General features: G+C 37.5%; 3 protein-coding genes across 5 annotated transcripts; all 3 read right to left on the reverse strand.

Annotated features, from left to right (window-relative positions):
* Positions 1–158: 158 nt before the first annotated feature.
* On the reverse strand, positions 159–5,045 carry LOC145219204 (monocarboxylate transporter 2-like). Of its 2 annotated transcripts, XM_080086599.1 has the most exons (8): positions 4,671–5,045; positions 3,981–4,124; positions 3,238–3,407; positions 2,901–3,007; positions 2,465–2,625; positions 2,008–2,135; positions 1,117–1,345; positions 159–761 (listed from the first exon to the last, which is right to left on the reverse strand). In XM_080086599.1, the coding sequence occupies exons 1-8, from the start codon at positions 4,855–4,857 to the stop codon at positions 571–573; spliced, it is 1,317 nt and encodes a 438-aa protein (XP_079942725.1). In that variant the 5' UTR covers positions 4,858–5,045; the 3' UTR covers positions 159–570. The 2 variants fall into 2 exon arrangements, with proteins under 2 accessions (XP_079942725.1, XP_079942726.1); XM_080086600.1 differs by lacking the exon at positions 3,981–4,124 and having other exon boundaries at positions 4,671–5,036.
* A 1,348-nt stretch (positions 5,046–6,393) lies between these two features.
* On the reverse strand, positions 6,394–9,173 carry LOC145219206 (monocarboxylate transporter 13-like). Of its 2 annotated transcripts, XM_080086602.1 has the most exons (4): positions 8,369–9,173; positions 7,710–7,853; positions 7,054–7,228; positions 6,394–6,504 (listed from the first exon to the last, which is right to left on the reverse strand). In XM_080086602.1, the coding sequence occupies exons 1-4, from the start codon at positions 8,547–8,549 to the stop codon at positions 6,501–6,503; spliced, it is 504 nt and encodes a 167-aa protein (XP_079942728.1). In that variant the 5' UTR covers positions 8,550–9,173; the 3' UTR covers positions 6,394–6,500. The 2 variants fall into 2 exon arrangements, with proteins under 2 accessions (XP_079942728.1, XP_079942727.1); XM_080086601.1 differs by lacking the exon at positions 6,394–6,504 and having other exon boundaries at positions 6,979–7,228.
* Positions 9,174–9,382: 209 nt separating this feature from the next.
* Positions 9,383–15,839, reverse strand: LOC145219203 (monocarboxylate transporter 2-like). Its single transcript, XM_080086598.1, has 8 exons — positions 15,576–15,839; positions 14,945–15,088; positions 12,756–12,931; positions 12,388–12,491; positions 11,942–12,102; positions 11,458–11,585; positions 10,819–11,047; positions 9,383–10,287 (listed from the first exon to the last, which is right to left on the reverse strand). Exons 1-8 carry the CDS (start codon positions 15,763–15,765, stop codon positions 10,100–10,102), a joined length of 1,320 nt encoding a protein of 439 aa, XP_079942724.1. The 5' UTR covers positions 15,766–15,839; the 3' UTR covers positions 9,383–10,099.
* Between the last annotated feature and the right edge of the window lie 208 nt (positions 15,840–16,047).

The raw sequence follows: 16,047 nt of genomic DNA on the forward strand, positions 1-16,047 counted from the left end.
GTGAGGTGCTCGCGGGATTAGGAAAACTATTCTACGACTCACTCGAGTTCTTGGACTGGGTGTAAAAAATACAAAATCCAGGATATTTTTTTGGCAATTTAAGTGCTTTAATTGTTTCCTTTCAATCTGCACTACTGAAGAAAAAACTGTGATCAGCGTAAAACAAAGCATCACGTTTTATTTTGCTATTGAACATGCAACATTACAAAATCGTATTTGTCTGTCTTACTGTTACACGCAATGAAACGTCGTATATTATAAAGTTACAAAGGCAAAATTCGACTAGTTTTTGACCCTTTAAATGTGGTTTTGTAAGAAATAATACCAATAAGAACACTACAATTGTACTAACATTGGCTCTTAGTGGGCGATAAAAGTTAAAGTTTAAAAAGTGCGTATTCTGATAACATACATACGTCTAATGTTAAATTCAGAAATCTTTAACAATATTTTTTAACATTTTGCAGAGCAAGCCTACAATTAATCATGCTGAAAACAATACTTTGGAAAAGGTGCAGAATTATTGCATCATGCTGCAACACCAAATTTGTAATGCGTACATTACAGCTATCAGCAAGGCGTTACTTCTAATACCATGTTGTCAGTTTGGTCATCCCTGGCTGATTTTGCTCGCTTGCGACATCTTGTGTCTTGGTACAAACACATAAACCAGGAGAATTCGATAGCTGCGGAAATTAAACCAAGTCCAGCCCCGATGTAGTAAACCATGGACAAGTTGTCAGTGTTATCTATCAGCATACCTAAATATAAAGGTCAAGAAATGTTTTAGTCTTGAAGGTAGATTAAAGCTATGTTGTAGCCATCACGCTTAAGTTGTAGCCATCAGACACTAAAGAATAACTTAAGAAAAAACAACATATAGTAAATGCATTTATTATGGATATTTTGACAAGCGTTGTTGGAGTGGAGATTTAATTCGTTCGAGGACGTCTGCACAGGAACACACGATTTATTCAGGGCTGGTTTTTACTATAGTTGATTTGATAAGTGAAATTATTGTAATATCCTGGCAATTTTCTGCATATGGCATACACAAAAATATATTTAAACATTTTTGTTTTTTGACATAAATTTCTATTTAGAAAACCAACCTACCAATAAGGTATTGTGTGGCACTGGACACCGCCAACGTTACACCAGTGGAGTAGCCGAAAACTGATGAGAAAAGTTCTGGAGCAAACTCATTGTATCCTATTGTGGTTCGCAGGCCAGGCAAGCCGCCTATGAAAAGGCCTGTTGCCGTGCAAGCCACCATTGCTACTATGTATGATCTTGTAAGAGAAAGAAACAGGACAGAAAACGACATAAGAAGCATCAGTGACGACTGAAACGTAAGAAGAATAGGGTCAGGTTCTGTATTATAAAACTTACAGTTTCAAAATTGAATTGCTGTGGAAACGTTAGTATTAAGATTTCATGACATATGAAAAATGGTTTACCTGATTCAGCCTATATTCTACATACAGTGTTACATATGCGCGCCAGGATTATAAAGTTAACTAAGTCACCGATCAAACTTATTAGGATTTTGTGTTTTAACGATCTTGTTGGATTGATTTGCCGGGAATTGCGAGAGAGCGAATTTTTTTTTTAAACGTTACCAATATAATTTATTTCTACTCTTATTTTTGTGAGAGCTTTGGTTTAGAGCAGTGGTTCTCAAACTTTTTTTTGTTGCGACGCCTCTGGAAAAGTTTTCTGGACTTGCGACGCACCAGCAAATAAAAGTTAATGGAGAAACTTATTATTAAAGTTGTGTTTATTGATATAACAACAAAAAGCCACGAAACGGAACTATTCTGCGACGCCCTTGGAAAATTGAAACGACGCACTAGGGCTTCGCGTAGCACAGTTTGAGAACTACTGGATTAGATGATAATTTAATCTTACAAAACAAAACAAAACGTTGGAAAACCTTTGGACTACGTTGGGAAGTTTTTTAAGTTGTAACAGACAAATTATTTGGATTCGGAGTTCAAAACTTACTGTGAAAAGGATCATTTTATCACTGCTTATGCGATCGGAGAGAATGGACAGGCTGATTTTGGCAAAGCCATCACCAACAGAGAGAGCCAATACAAGTGTCGTTGCAACAAAAACGTCCAACTGTAACACTAGAAAAGAAAGTGCGTAAATAGTTTTCATGTTTAATCACCTGTCTTCAATATCATAGCTGCAAGTTAAATCCATAAATTTTGACAGACTGTAAAAGCATGAAGCCAGTATTTGATAAGCTGATGACAGTGCGCACTCTTTCGATCTAAGGTCACTAGCCAATATTCGACTACATTAGGCTTGCAATCCGGTCTATCTCACATCACCAACTGCACTGATGAGACCCTGTAAGCCAAACATTGCACTGCCTGCAGTTTGACATGTTGTTTTTTGACAGGAAAAATGACACAATTTCACGAGTTAAACTTTGAACACGGGTTTTGCATACCTTTGGTGCCGTATAATGGTATATAGGATAAAGCAGAGAAGAATACACTGCCGTATGTCGTTGCTGACAATGTGTAAACATAGAAAGACGGATTTGCGAGAAGTTTCATATCCAGCAGGCTGTGTATACTGGACAAAATCTGATGACATATTCCCCGTTCCCTGCAAAGTGGTGAAATGGTTTGTCTTAGGTTTAATTTAATGGGTCGGCTTCAAAATCTGTTGTGGTTTCTTACAGCACAATTCAAAGTGTTAACAAAATGCCAAAGTGGGATAAGTTGTCAAACTAAAACGGTGTAAGCCTTGCACCTTGGGAATATGCTATTTTAAACACAACTCAAGTTGGCGTTTGCAAGGAAGCGACAAAGTATATACCACATAATATATTTCTTAAATATTTGTGAAATGATGCTTATCTTACTGAATGGTATGTCTACCTCCTTTGGCACTGTTTCACATTAGAAGGTTTTCTGTTCAAATTCTGTTCAAACCGTCGTAAGACTGCGCCACATACCGTAATGTTGAGAAACATACCTGCAATTATCTAAAATGTACGGAAGAACATATTGAAAGGCAGTAACCGTAATAGTTTAGAAAACTCTGGCATTTTCGTAGCAAAGACAACTATAAACAAATATCGTTGGATAAGCGCCCCACTACAAGTTTGTATCATAGACGGCAAGCCAACGATTTATTCTATGAAGGTGTTATACTAATGTTTTAGGAGAAAATAGGCTGAGAACATCTGATTAAGCAGTACTTTGGTTTCTTTACCTGCAAAGCTCCACGCCATCTGAACATTTCAATAAAATACTGAAAGCAAGGGCATAGCAGGAAAGGTCCGAGGCCTAATCCGAGGAAAAACATCTGCGTGAAAAAGTTAGCACGTTCGAAGGTATTTGAAATTGCCACGGTCGAAACGTGCAGCAAAACCAAAGCAAAACCTGCAACAACAACAAAACGTTCCTTGAAACAACCGAAGAGCCGCATAAAAAACCTTTGCTACGTACACGCTTTTGTCCTGCGGCAAGCTATACGGAAAAGCGCACTTGATTTTAAGCACAGGTGGCTGTTTGGTGCACCAGCTTGGCGGTTTTATATGCAAGCTTGGAAGCAACAATCTGGATTTATGCTGTTTAAACTCCATGATATCACGTATACTTGTAAGTTGTTGTTTGTTATGTCTTAAGTCAATGTAGTGTTGTTTTGAATATGTTATATACTAAAAATGTGTTGGTGTGTTGAACATTGTAATGCTGTTTGTCTTTTCTGGGTTTGTCAGACAAGCTTTCTACCAAAAGGGATATCCTTTTCATGAAACGCGTGGTTGATAGTTTCCTGTTTTTGTTGAACAGCAGCATTTGCGGTTTAACTGTATATTGCAGTAATTACTCAAAATAGCTTTCTGTTGCAAAATAGAGCTTATTTATAAACACTTACAGTTGGCTTATTACAATGCATATACCATAAATCAAAGGTAAAGCATTTTCAAACAATATACTGATATACTGCTTTACCTGGTATTAGGCCAAACCCTATCGAAATCAACGCAATACTCGATGAGAAAGACGCAACCAATGTTGAAATGCATGATACCACACCCAAGAGCATTACGGAGTTGCTGTATCCAAACAATTTGAATGTAGGGGAACTAAAAACACCTGCGTTTGAAAAGTAAGTCATCGTTGTACAGTTTGTTGCTGAAATATTTGCCTTTAAAACTTTCTATTAATCAAAGACTTTAAAACTCCAGAAATTTTTTTCTGTCGCGAAAACATTGTGTTGGAGACGTTAGGTAACATATATTCACTATGTTCAAGCTCTCTGGCACAGAGTTGTTAGTCGGGCCGGGTTCTGGCTCAGGCCGCGTTCTGGCTTAGGTTACAAAAAACTGGGTAGATTCGGGCCTGATTTTACACTCTGTTTCAGTATTATTTTTACACTATGTTTTCAGTATTAAATTTAACGAACTAAGTTGGAAGTTGCTGTACCCAACAACCCTAAAACGCCTTGTTCAAGACCAATTGTCTATTGTGTTTGTTGTTATTTGTTGTGTCCTTCCGGAGGCATCCGTACATAGGCCTGCATATCAAACTTGGGGCCTAAACGGGCTTCTCAAAAGCGATTTTTAGCCCGTTTGCAACTCTGCTCTCGCAGCTATACTTTAAATCGATTGGTTTGTTTACAATTGCCAATTTCATACTTACTTCCCATGGCGCAGCCCACTAAACTCAAACTGCTTATCATCGAAGCGGCAGCGTAGTTTGCTTCAAAATCTTCCACCATAGAGTCGTAAAAGAGGGAATAACACCTAAGGGTACTTCCCCATAGACATGCAGCGTATAGACCGCATAGTAGTAGCATCACTGACGACACGTCAATCTTACAAATCATCTTGCTTGTCTTTTGTTTCACAGTATAGGTAAATACACTTAATCTATCACGTCGCAAGCCCTAAACAGTACATTTTTCCAGTTAAAAGCAGCACAGCTGGTTTAAACTCTGTTCGCTTGAACACTTCTTTTCTGGCTGTTGAACTGCATGTAACTTTGACTTGATGCCAAACTTCCGTGAAAACTGCTTTGACGCAAGCTGTTATTTTTATACCAAGAACAAGTTGAAACAATTGGTTACTGCTTTTCAATTTATAGGTTCTGCGATCACTTCTATCTGGAGGCTATAGTTTTGCTGTTGGCAACTGTAAACGCGTCTCTCTTAATAAAGAATTTTCGATTTACTACGTTGATCAGACACATGTCGCTTCAGGCTATTCTATGGCTAAGCAGTGCGTTCTGCTCTTTGCGACTTCAAACGATAATAGGAAATTGAATTAAAACGTTGGTTTTCAAAACAAAACTGCGCCAAATACCGAATATCCGGTTGCCACTGTTATCGCCTATGCCAGTAACGGAAAGCAAATTTGACGTGGGTTTAGTGTATTTTTTGCTGTTAGTGCCACCCAAGTAACTACCAGTGCGATTAAAAGATGTTTTTATTCTAAATTCAATCAGGTCCAAATAATCGGTAAAAGCGCTAAACAATTACCGAATGCTTTGCGATTCTTTCAAACACAAAGATAAAGAATTCAATATTTCATACATTCCTTCGTCTTGCACATCACCCAGTTTCCACTCAACACCTTATAAGTCACACATCATCAACAAATCAATTCTGGTTGGTGCTACATCTCAATTTTGCGTCGTTATGATCATTGTCTAGTTCAAGTTGTTGCATCTTGCGCTTTTCTTTTGATCTTTGTGGTGATGTGGTAAACGTAGAGATGCCACAAAAACTCCAGCGTTCCGGCGAAAAGGCTTAGTCCGACCCCAATGTAATAGACCAAACGCAGATTGTCTGTGTTGCTGATCAGCAGACCTGGAAAAATGTTGTATCTTTGTGCGTTTTTCACTTTCAACGGTCAAATTTAAATTTTTGTTCTTGCAAACTTAGGATTGTTCTACAAACTACTCGACATTGACTAAACATGCATCAATGTTTTTAAATTGTTGGTTAAAAACTAGTGATAATTGAGTTATAATGCCTCTTACGAATGACTTTTGATTGGAGTTTTTATCAAATTGTCGTTGCTTTGTCAGCGAAAACAAAAGTTGTCTTCGAGAGTAATAATTTCTAGTCACAATTCAATCAAATGTTTTTTTTTTCGATTTCAAATGTATGCAAAAATACTCACCAAAAAGATACTGTGCAGCGCTGGCCGCTCCGAACGCTATAGTAACTGTAAGAACAAAAGAGATGAATGTTGTGACCGCCACAACGATTTCTCATCACGTCAAACTGTACATTGTGATGCAATTAAGTCCATATTTACTCCCACAATACTGTATTTTATGATACAAATTATTAATTTTTTGAGTATAGTAGTTTCGGGAGTATAAGCAAGAAGAGTTATGTCAAAAAATGCAATTACCGATTGTACCTTCGATCGATTGGTTTGGTTCCATCCATGTTGCTTGTTGGGGGCTGAAATCTTCTCATGGCGACCCCACATACTGTGATGTTGAGAAATAAACCAGCAATTATCTTAAATACAAAAAATGAGCTGTCTACCATGAAGATTTATCTCTGACAAGGTTGTAGAACGGTATGTTTTTTGTTTAATTGTGGCAGAGTTGTAAGTTGGGTCGGGCTTTTTGAGCCGGGCTTCGGGCTTATACTTTTGGTTCGGGATCGAATTTCGGACAACGTTCCAACTCTAAATTGTGGTCTATACCGGATTCTTCGACAGGCAGTTGCATAGAACCATGTTTAATTATTTTAAGAATGGCGGTTACAACTTGGCAAACCATTTCAATCTTTTAAATTTTGTCACCATCACACGTAATTCACTGGACTTTAGTGCATCCGTGATTAACTACTGAATTATTTTCGTATATTTTGAGGACCCAACTTTGAGAACCATTGCTCGATGAGCTTCCAATACTACATAACAAGCAGTAACGTTTGCGTGCTTCTGAAGTAACGTGCTTCTAATTAAACAGCTTTCTCAACATGATACGTACAAACGTCATTCGTTTTTGGAAAACTGGAACTTTACGATTTCACATTGTTATAACCCTGTGAGGTTTATACCTGTAATGCTCACGCCATCCGAAACTTTCGATGAAGTATTGAAAACACGGACAGAGTAAAAAAGGACCAACACTGACCCCAAGAAAGAACATTTGAGTGAAAAACGTTGCAAGATTTTTGTTGAGTGTATTGGCGATTGCCATGCTGGAAATCTGCAACGGAGCTATAGCGAAACCTGTGTAGAAACATAACAAAAAGATTACGTAAAGTACCCTCTTTTATCGACATCCTTTGTTTTTCAATCGTTTCTACCAAATACGCATCAGAAATCATCAGAAACAGATAATGTTGCTTTTAACGGCTATAAAGTAAACCAGGGCCGCGGACCGGCGGTTGCCGACCACTGATGTAATCAACATCCCAATTATGTTTTGTTTTTTACTTTTAAGATAAACGTAAATTCATAACTGGGTTTAGCCCGGAAGCTCCTATGCAGACCAGCGATCACGGCACACTCATATACAATTCAGAGTACGCCAGACCCAATGAAGGCGTTATACCGAATCAGTCGGTCTTTTTTTTGCCGTTTAGAACTTTTGCTTACATCCAGTTATAATGCATTCGAACGTGGTAATTTTCCACAAACGAAGCTAAAGAGTACCGCCTAAAGACACATATAAAGGAAAATGCATGCGCTATACAAATCAATTGCTTACCGGGTATTAATCCCACACCTGTTGCAATGAGCATAATGTTTGACGAGAAGGATGAGGCGAAGATAGATATGGATGATATAATACCCCACACTATTACAGTGTTGCTGTATCCGAACAACTTAAACATAGAACCGCTGATCCCACCTGAAAAGATGATTTTGTTAACATAGATTATTTTTGTTTCAAAACGTAATTGCTAAAAAAGAAGAAAGCAATTAGTCTTTTTACCCCACTTTAGGACTGCCTGCTGATTTTGAAGTTTGAATTAACTTGACTCAGATGCATACGTTGGTGTAAAGCTATTTATGCTCCAATTAAGTTTGCCGAAACGTTTCAAACATAAAGCATGTTGCTTTTTGCCTCTATTTGGGGCGTTATATTTGCCATTAGACTTATGAACAAATCCGTGCATATAGTGTTTCAAAATACATAAGAATCCAGCTTTTTTTTCTCAAACTTAAATCTCAAGCCGCCGGAAAGACCCGTTTGGACTTTTAACAAGATTAGGATCAAATTAAAATGATTAAAACGATTCTGTCTTTTGTTGAAATCATCTAGCTTTTAACTGCGCAGAAATTCTTCTCTTCCAATTTAAACAACGTTCTGCATTTCAGTGTAACAAATATTAAGGGAAACTATGCGTACATCTTTGCACTCACTTCCGATGGCTAGTCCCATAAATCCAAGGCTAGTAATGAGAGATGCTGCAGCGTAGTCTACTTCAAAATCCACCACAACATAATCGTAAAACAGGGTGTAACACCGAACGGTGCTTCCCCAAAGACAGGAACAGTAGACTCCACAAACCAAAAGAATCGCAGAAGGCCTATCTAAACACATCCCATTCTTTCTGTCCAATTAGTCGCAAATAAGTTTCAGGTCAGTCATTTAAAACTAGTTGTCTAGTTGCAGAGTTATTTTGTCAAAATTGTTGCTGTCACAACGCGCTTGTACTCTGGTCGTTTAATGCAGCCTTTTGTTAGGCCTATCTTTGTTCATTTCCGCGTTGTTTGAAAGTGCTGCAACTGGATTACATAATTGTGTTTGTAATTACCCTGTACCATACCCAGCGACTGTACACTGTAGTTGTCAAATTGTAAGCTAAAAGGTTTGTTTACACTTATAAAAGTTGCTTCTAGGCGTCATTTTTTCGGAATTTTCACGTGATGTGATAAGTAGACGTAATATTTTTTGTACGATATGTTACAAAATAAGTTTCGGAATAACAAACTTGACTCTGCTTACGACGCTGAGAAGACCGCATTTTATCACATAAATAGTATCTTTACTGCGCTGCATTTCCCGGCTCGCCTTGCCATCAGGGTTTACCAATGCGTTCACTTTAAATCCGCCCTGAAGCAAAAACTGTTCTTATAACCACCTTTTTGGGTAAACGCTTGAACTGTCAATAAGATTCGACAAGTTGGCTGTGGTTTTCTCTTTATACAAAGTACTGAACCTTTCTCGTGCTATAAAGTTTGTTGATATTTAAGACTATAACAGATGTGAAGGAAATGCTGCCCACGTAGGGTTTTAAAATTTGTAATAATAAACCCAAAAAAGTTACGCGTAGAGACATGAGCGTACATGCGAAATGTACAGTGGAGTGTCATACGCAAACTCTTACACCTCATGTATACTCCGCAAATATTTTAAAAGACAAGTCAGCAATATTTGAAAAAAGAGAGAGAAAGACATTTACTCGGTCACGTACACTCGACTTGGGACCGATAACGGGATAAGCTAACAGTTCTAGCGAAGCATATAACATTGCGTGCAAATCAAATACGGGCTTGCCTCCTTACGTGGCGCTATTCATAAAGTTTTCCATTACGGAATCGCGTGTTAATGATGTTGACCTAAAAAACAAGAGACCATTCACATAGAGACGCTGATTGGACAAACGCGCTTTATCTGCATAACCTAATATTTGTGGCTATTTGTGTGAAGTTATTGCTGCTTAGTTCTAATGTTTCTTTGACTTATATAGCGTGTTACGTCATAAAATGACGTCGCAACAGGAGTGTTACCATTGTGTTTCATTATCATCATAGTTTTGGGGGGTTGAAAGCTTGCCTCGGCCGTTGTTGCCTGGCGGCGAATGAGGCTTATTGTCTGTAGTGGGCAAAGCGATAAATGCTTTAAAGAAATAAAATATTTCATGCGATTTTATTTATTTTGCGGTTTGAAAGACTGTTTAGTACGTAATTGAGCGAAGAAGGCACGTTATGCGCTATAAAATTGTGTTTGTAAAAGATTTGGTTTAAACCAAACTGCAACATCTTTTCGATCGAAACTGAACCTTTCGAGAAAATGACTTAAATTTCGTAAACAGAATATTCGCTACATCGTTAAAACGTACATTTGTACAAACACAAAACGACAACGGTTTATGTGACTTTTACGTCAGAAGAACAGTCAAGCTTTATCGATTCTGCACTTGTTGCTCGTCTATGACATCTTGAGGTCTGATAAAAATATATATGCCAGAACAGCTCAAACACCGTTGCACAAAGTCCGAGGCCCACGCCAATGTAGTACACCAAAGAAAGATTGTCTGTGTTGCTTATTAGCATACCTGTGTACAAATGTACAAAATTTATAGCCTACGCGAAGATATTACAGAATGACAGTTTTTTTGGGGTGTGGTTTGGTTTGTCCTAGTGGTGAATCGTTTTTATTGTTGGCAAACAAACAGCGCAATCTGGTCCTTTTTAATGAACTTGTTCTCAAGCACTTACTTAGTCCTTAAAAGACCCTTACATTTCAAAATTTACTCAGAAAATAGAATCTTAAATTTACCCAGAAAGACTTTTTTTGAATATCGACGATGCGGTAATGCCAAAACAACAAAAATAGCTTTGATCACAGCTTGTAAAGTAGTGATTAAGATCACACCAAACGTTTTATGAGGTAGAACTACTAACAAAGGAACTCACAGACAGGCATGCTAATTTCCAAAAGGTGGTACAACGGAGCATAGGCTTTTATATGGCAATAATTGCTCAGCAATTTGCTGATTTACCAATCAGTGAGTTCCTGTGTTAGCAGATTTTCCGTTTTATAAACTCCAAAAAGGGTGTTGCAACACCCAACATAATAAACTTACCAATTAGATATTGAGTTGCACTGGCAGCTCCAAATGCAATTGTGGAGCAATACCCGAAAGCTGACGAGAAAAGTTTTTCACCAAACACGTCGTTCGGTGTGACTGACCGTAGTCCGGAAATTGCGCCCCCGAAAAGCCCCACTAAAGTGCAGGCTATCATTGCCGCCAGGTAGCTCCGAGAAAGAGCCAGCATTAAGATCGATCCAGTCACCGACAACATGAGGGATGACTGAAATTTAAAATAGACAAGCGTTAAGTACGCCATGATAAATATAGACAAGTCTATCTGTCTGGTTTTGCTTTGGTAAAATGAATTAAAAATATCCGATATGTTCACTTTAAATAAGTTGTATCCATGCAGAAAGGCAATTTCTATAGCTATGGCTATCTGGTTTTGTTTTGGTAAATTGGATTAAATATACGTTCACTTGAAATTAAGTTGTATCCAGAAAGACAATGTCTAGCTATCTGGTTTTGTTTGGGTAAAATGGATAAACTTATATTAACTCGACATAAAGTTGTACCAAGAAAAGGCAATGACTAGATAACTGGGTTTGTATTTGTATAATAGATTAAACTTATATTTACTTGACATGAAGTTGTACCCAAAAAGGCAAGGTCACCGTTTAGTTTGCTTACCGAAAGAAGGATTCGATGATGTACTCGAATGTGACCGGACAAAAGGGAAAACAAGACCTTAGCAATTCCGTCTCCCACTGACAGAGCAGAAACTAGTGTAGTAGCAAGGAAAATTTCGAGGTTTAACTCTGAAATGTAAAACAAATGTCAACATCAACAAATATCTTCTGAATCAACTATTGCAAGATTTTGAAAAAAAGACAGGCCGTTTCGGATGTCTTTTACAACTCTATATCTTTTGTCGTAAATGACCCTTTCTCACTAATTTGGGCATTCAAAAACTGTCAGGGTTCGTGCCGGCTTGCTATGTTGTGTTTGGGCCGTTTTACCCGCCTCCTCTCCATATACTTTGCAGAAGTGCACATCTTGCATCATGGTTTACACGTATCTTTCCTGTGAAGTTATTTGCTAGTGGTAGATTGTTACGATTTCTAGCTTAGGTGTTGTGCACTCAGCAACGTACATAGCAATTGGTTTTACAAACCTTTCGTTCCGTAGAGTGGTATGTAGGAAAGAGAGGAAAAAAACAAACTGCAAAATGCCGCACTGGCGATCACGTAGCCGTAGAAAGATGGATTGGCAAAAAGTTCCATGTCGAGGAGGGTGTATAATCGTGAAAACGCTTGCAGAAGTGTTGTTTTGCCTCTGCAAACATTTTGTTTCAAGTGTGTTGTAGCCAAATGTATACAAAGAGCAGTGGTCTCAATCTTTACGAACGTAGTGATCTATATCTTTTCTCATCTATTACTTTAAGAATGAAAACCAAACTAATTGCAACGTGCACAATCACATTAAGAAACTAAACTGTTTTATTCTATTTATGCATTATTTGCAAATAGGTATGCACGCAATATTGGCATATTCAGATAATTGCCGTTGAATTGAAAATACATTTTCATTCTTTTTTTAAAACAACCCTATGTTATTTACTTGCGCTCAATGTGCTGGTCTTCTGTTGTGCTATTTCGAGGGGGATGAAATCTTCGCATAGCAACCCCACATACCACAAGGTTAAGAAATAATCCCGAAATTATCTATACAAACAAATAGATGGTGTTCAATTTATAGGTCCACGTACATGGTCGATGATAAACAACATTAGTAGAGACTAATACGACATTTTGTGATTGCAAAGGGAGATAACTTCTAGATCCAGTATCAGAAACAAAGACGAAAGGAGTTTTATACAACCCATTGTTTTCTGTTTTACGTTACAGCAAGCTACATCTAGTCCGTTTTTTACATAAGTTTGGGTAATTTCGCATTAAGAAAACTGTTGTTGTATCATGCCCTTGTACTTGCAGAGCTCCACGCCATCCGTAGACTTCGTTAAAATACTGATAACAAGGACAAAGAAGGAATGGACCGACGCTGATACCCAGGAAAAACATCTGGGCGAAAAAGTTGGCCACTTTGGGGTCCAGTGTGTTTGCAATAGCCATAGTGGAAATCTGTACAGGTGCCAGAGCAAAACCTTTGAAAAAGTTGGAATGTACAAGTCAGATACATTTTCATGGTAAAACTAGAAGAGTGGCTTTCTGATATACTTACATTTTATGTATTCTATACGATATTTACCAATTTACTATACACATCATTTGATCTACAGATATGATTGTTTTTGTAAACAAAAACTAATGGGTCCCCACACGCGTGTTTGTGCGGATTTACGGTAAACAAATGTTGCGGTTATTTTTAGATTCTTAAGGACAATTTTTTAGAAAGCATCAACCCAAAAATAATAAAAAATTGTTCGTATTATTTTTGCACTATTATTGTCATGTAATTACAAAAACATTAAAAAAACGTAATAAATACTTTAATTTAATCCTTTGCTTTGACCAAGATATTGTCGTCCAAGGTCGGGTTTTAAACACAATTTTTTTAGAAAGCTGTAACAGTTGTGTTACAGACACTTTACATTAAAAAGCTATTTGCTACAAGTGTATACGTAACAAATTGTTTTTCATTTAACTTTGTTTCGCAAAACGAGTACCATTGACCTGTAGTAACCTCTCAGGGTGCACACGCCAAACGACTGTTTGACCTTTTGACACCGTTTTCAATAGCACGCCGTCCTTAGTGTTCAACAATATCGTTAAGCCTAATTTATACATGCCTTGAGTATTGATTCCTAAATTGACTGTCAAAAAAACGCTGCGTTATGACGAAAGAAAGTTCTGAACTGTGTTTGTAATACCTACTAGTTGACCTTAAGTAACCCGTGATCATGCGGCGGCCAACCTGACAACGAGCATTTAAAAAAACATTTATCTTGCAAAAATGTCAAGTTTATTTTTTCATCTTTATTTTGATAACAAAGTTTTGCTTGACATATACAAAACCGAAACACGATTATTAGGTTTAAATCACGTCATAGGTGTAAAACCTTCGCCAAAACTAAAAATGTGAGTGATAACTTAATAAAACGACATAGCATTGCTAAAAACAGCTGATTTCTAATCACCGAAACGACGTCTCGTAAAACGTCTGTCCGGCGTCAAGCTGAGCCCTCCCGCTATCGTAAACCAATGAGTACTTCTGCCTACAGTGTCTTTCTTGACCAAACGAGCGTTAGACACATTTACGTTTTGGAAGCCTGTGGGTGAACCGCTGGGTCATTCAGGGTCAAACTTCTGGAGGATCAAGTTTGGATTAATAACTAACATATGTCCAAATTTGAATAAATTTGAAGCACTCTTTCTTTACCAAACGAGCGTTATAAACGAGCGTTAAAAATTTTACGTTTCGGGGGCCTGTTGGTGAACCGCTGGGTAATTCGGGGTCAAACTTCTGGAGGATCAAGTTTGGATAAATAACTAACATATGTCCAAATTTGAATAAATTTGAAGCACTCTTTCTTAACCAAACGCGTATCACAAACCAGCGTTAGACAGAAAAAAGAAAAAAGAAAAAAGAAAAAAGAAAAAAGAAAAAAGAAAAAAGAAAAAAACGGACAAAAACAATATGTGTCCCCTTCTAGAAGGGGACCCATAATAACCTGTTGTTTCAAATTATTACAAGCAAATGCGTCAAAAAGGCGCCAAGCCCCTATTCAAACATAATAATGTATTAGATAGTAACGGGACATAGTTATACATTTTCTAAAGGCATAAGCTTCGATATGGCAATTGACCCCCCAAAGGGAGGATTTAACTTTAACTTTAAAATGTGGTTGTAAATAGACACTTCGATAGCTCTAGGAATATGGCCTGTGAAGTTTATAAAGACCGAATTTAAATAATCTTTGTGTGGTTTAGCATCTTTTATACAGTCTGTTGGGGAGGTATGGAAATGTTTTGAATTGTTAAGGAAATACCTCATCGATAAAATTTGAGAACCACTAATCTATAGAATAAACAGCTATAAACAACCAGTCATGCCCATTTTTGCGGATAAACTGAAGATAAGCATACGTAGCAAAAGTTAAAACTCTGTGCTTCCTCAATGCAGTTTATGCTGAATTTCCTTCTAGCAACAACTTTACCTGGTATTAGACCGACGCCTATGGCTGTAAGCACAATGTTCGACGAGAACGACGCTAGGAGAATGGAAACACAAGAGAGAACACCCCATACTATCACAGTGTTGCTGTAACCAAACAACTTGAACATAAACCCACAAAATCCACCTTCAAAAGTAAGTTTGAAACAGTTTATAGCACCCATTTTTACATGTGTAATTTATACCTCAATAATGATGAGTTTAGCCATGGCGTACAAAACAGGCGTACAAATGGTTTAATGTTAAATATAACTTTGTATTGACTTATCCCTTACTATCACAGTGCCGTTCATTATTTTTTTCATCACATCCTACGGCTTTGGTAAGAGCTGTTCTTTCATGCGACTTGCCTTAGGTCATATTATTTTAAGCCTGATTTATTAAAACACAATAAATAAATGCGAATTTGAAAGAAAATTTATATTTTACTCAATATAACAAGTTTATAGAGCTCTTCTTATGCCTGGCAGCAATAACTTACTCAGTATTAGACCGTGAAATCGAACAATGATTTTTAACATAACATATCTCTGTACTTGTTTACACCGGTGATAAAACGTTTATACAACACGGCTGTAATGAATATTAGTCATGAATTTCCAATTGACACTTACTTCCGACTGCACAGCCAACGAACCCCAAACTGCTGATCAACGAAGCCGCTGCATAATCAATTTCGAAATCTTTCACCAACGAATCGTAAAACAAGGTGTAACACCGAACGGTGCTTCCCCACAAACATGAGGCGTAAACCCCACATAACAAGACTATTGCAGACGAACCGTTCAAGGTGCAGCATCTCATTTTTCTGGTTTCTACCTGAAACAACTAATAGCTACTCACGTTGATAAACAACAGCAACATTCTTTCTTTTTTCAAACTTTAACTTTTGTTTACAATGAATAGCTATAGTAAACTTTACAATACCGAAAAGTCGGATTGCTTTACTATAAGCTTGACTGGTTGCTACTGGTTAGTAGTATGTTGGTGTTTAATATTGCTTCGCTTCTCGGCATAATGATGCGCTTATTCATAGGAAGCTGTCAATCAATGCTTCGAACGGAAATGCTATACAGGAAACCCAAT

Source organism: Phallusia mammillata, chromosome 3, assembly GCF_965637545.1.
Source record: "Phallusia mammillata chromosome 3, kaPhaMamm4.hap1.1, whole genome shotgun sequence".
Lineage (NCBI taxonomy): Eukaryota > Metazoa > Chordata > Ascidiacea > Phlebobranchia > Ascidiidae > Phallusia > Phallusia mammillata.

Coding starts and splice junctions, on each gene's coding strand:
- LOC145219204 (XM_080086599.1), bottom strand. CDS start 4,857: ATGATTTGTAAGATTGACGTGTCGTCAGTGATGCTACTACTATGCGGT. Junction 3,008..3,237: donor GATGGCGTGGAGCTTTGCAG/GTAAAGAAACCA, acceptor CGTACATTTTAG/ATAATTGCAGGTATGTTTCT. Junction 2,626..2,900: donor GTGAAACAGTGCCAAAGGAG/GTAGACATACCA, acceptor ACCACTTTGCAG/GGAACGGGGAATATGTCATC.
- LOC145219206 (XM_080086601.1), bottom strand. CDS start 8,549: ATGTGTTTAGATAGGCCTTCTGCGATTCTTTTGGTTTGTGGAGTCTAC. Junction 7,854..8,368: donor TATGGGACTAGCCATCGGAA/GTGAGTGCAAAG, acceptor TCATCTTTTCAG/GTGGGATCAGCGGTTCTATG. Junction 7,229..7,709: donor AGGTGTGGGATTAATACCCG/GTAAGCAATTGA, acceptor GTTTCTACACAG/GTTTCGCTATAGCTCCGTTG.
- LOC145219203 (XM_080086598.1), bottom strand. CDS start 15,765: ATGAGATGCTGCACCTTGAACGGTTCGTCTGCAATAGTCTTGTTATGT. Junction 12,932..14,944: donor AGGCGTCGGTCTAATACCAG/GTAAAGTTGTTG, acceptor ACTTTTTCAAAG/GTTTTGCTCTGGCACCTGTA. Junction 10,288..10,818: donor TGCAACTCAATATCTAATTG/GTAAGTTTATTA, acceptor ATTTGTACACAG/GTATGCTAATAAGCAACACA.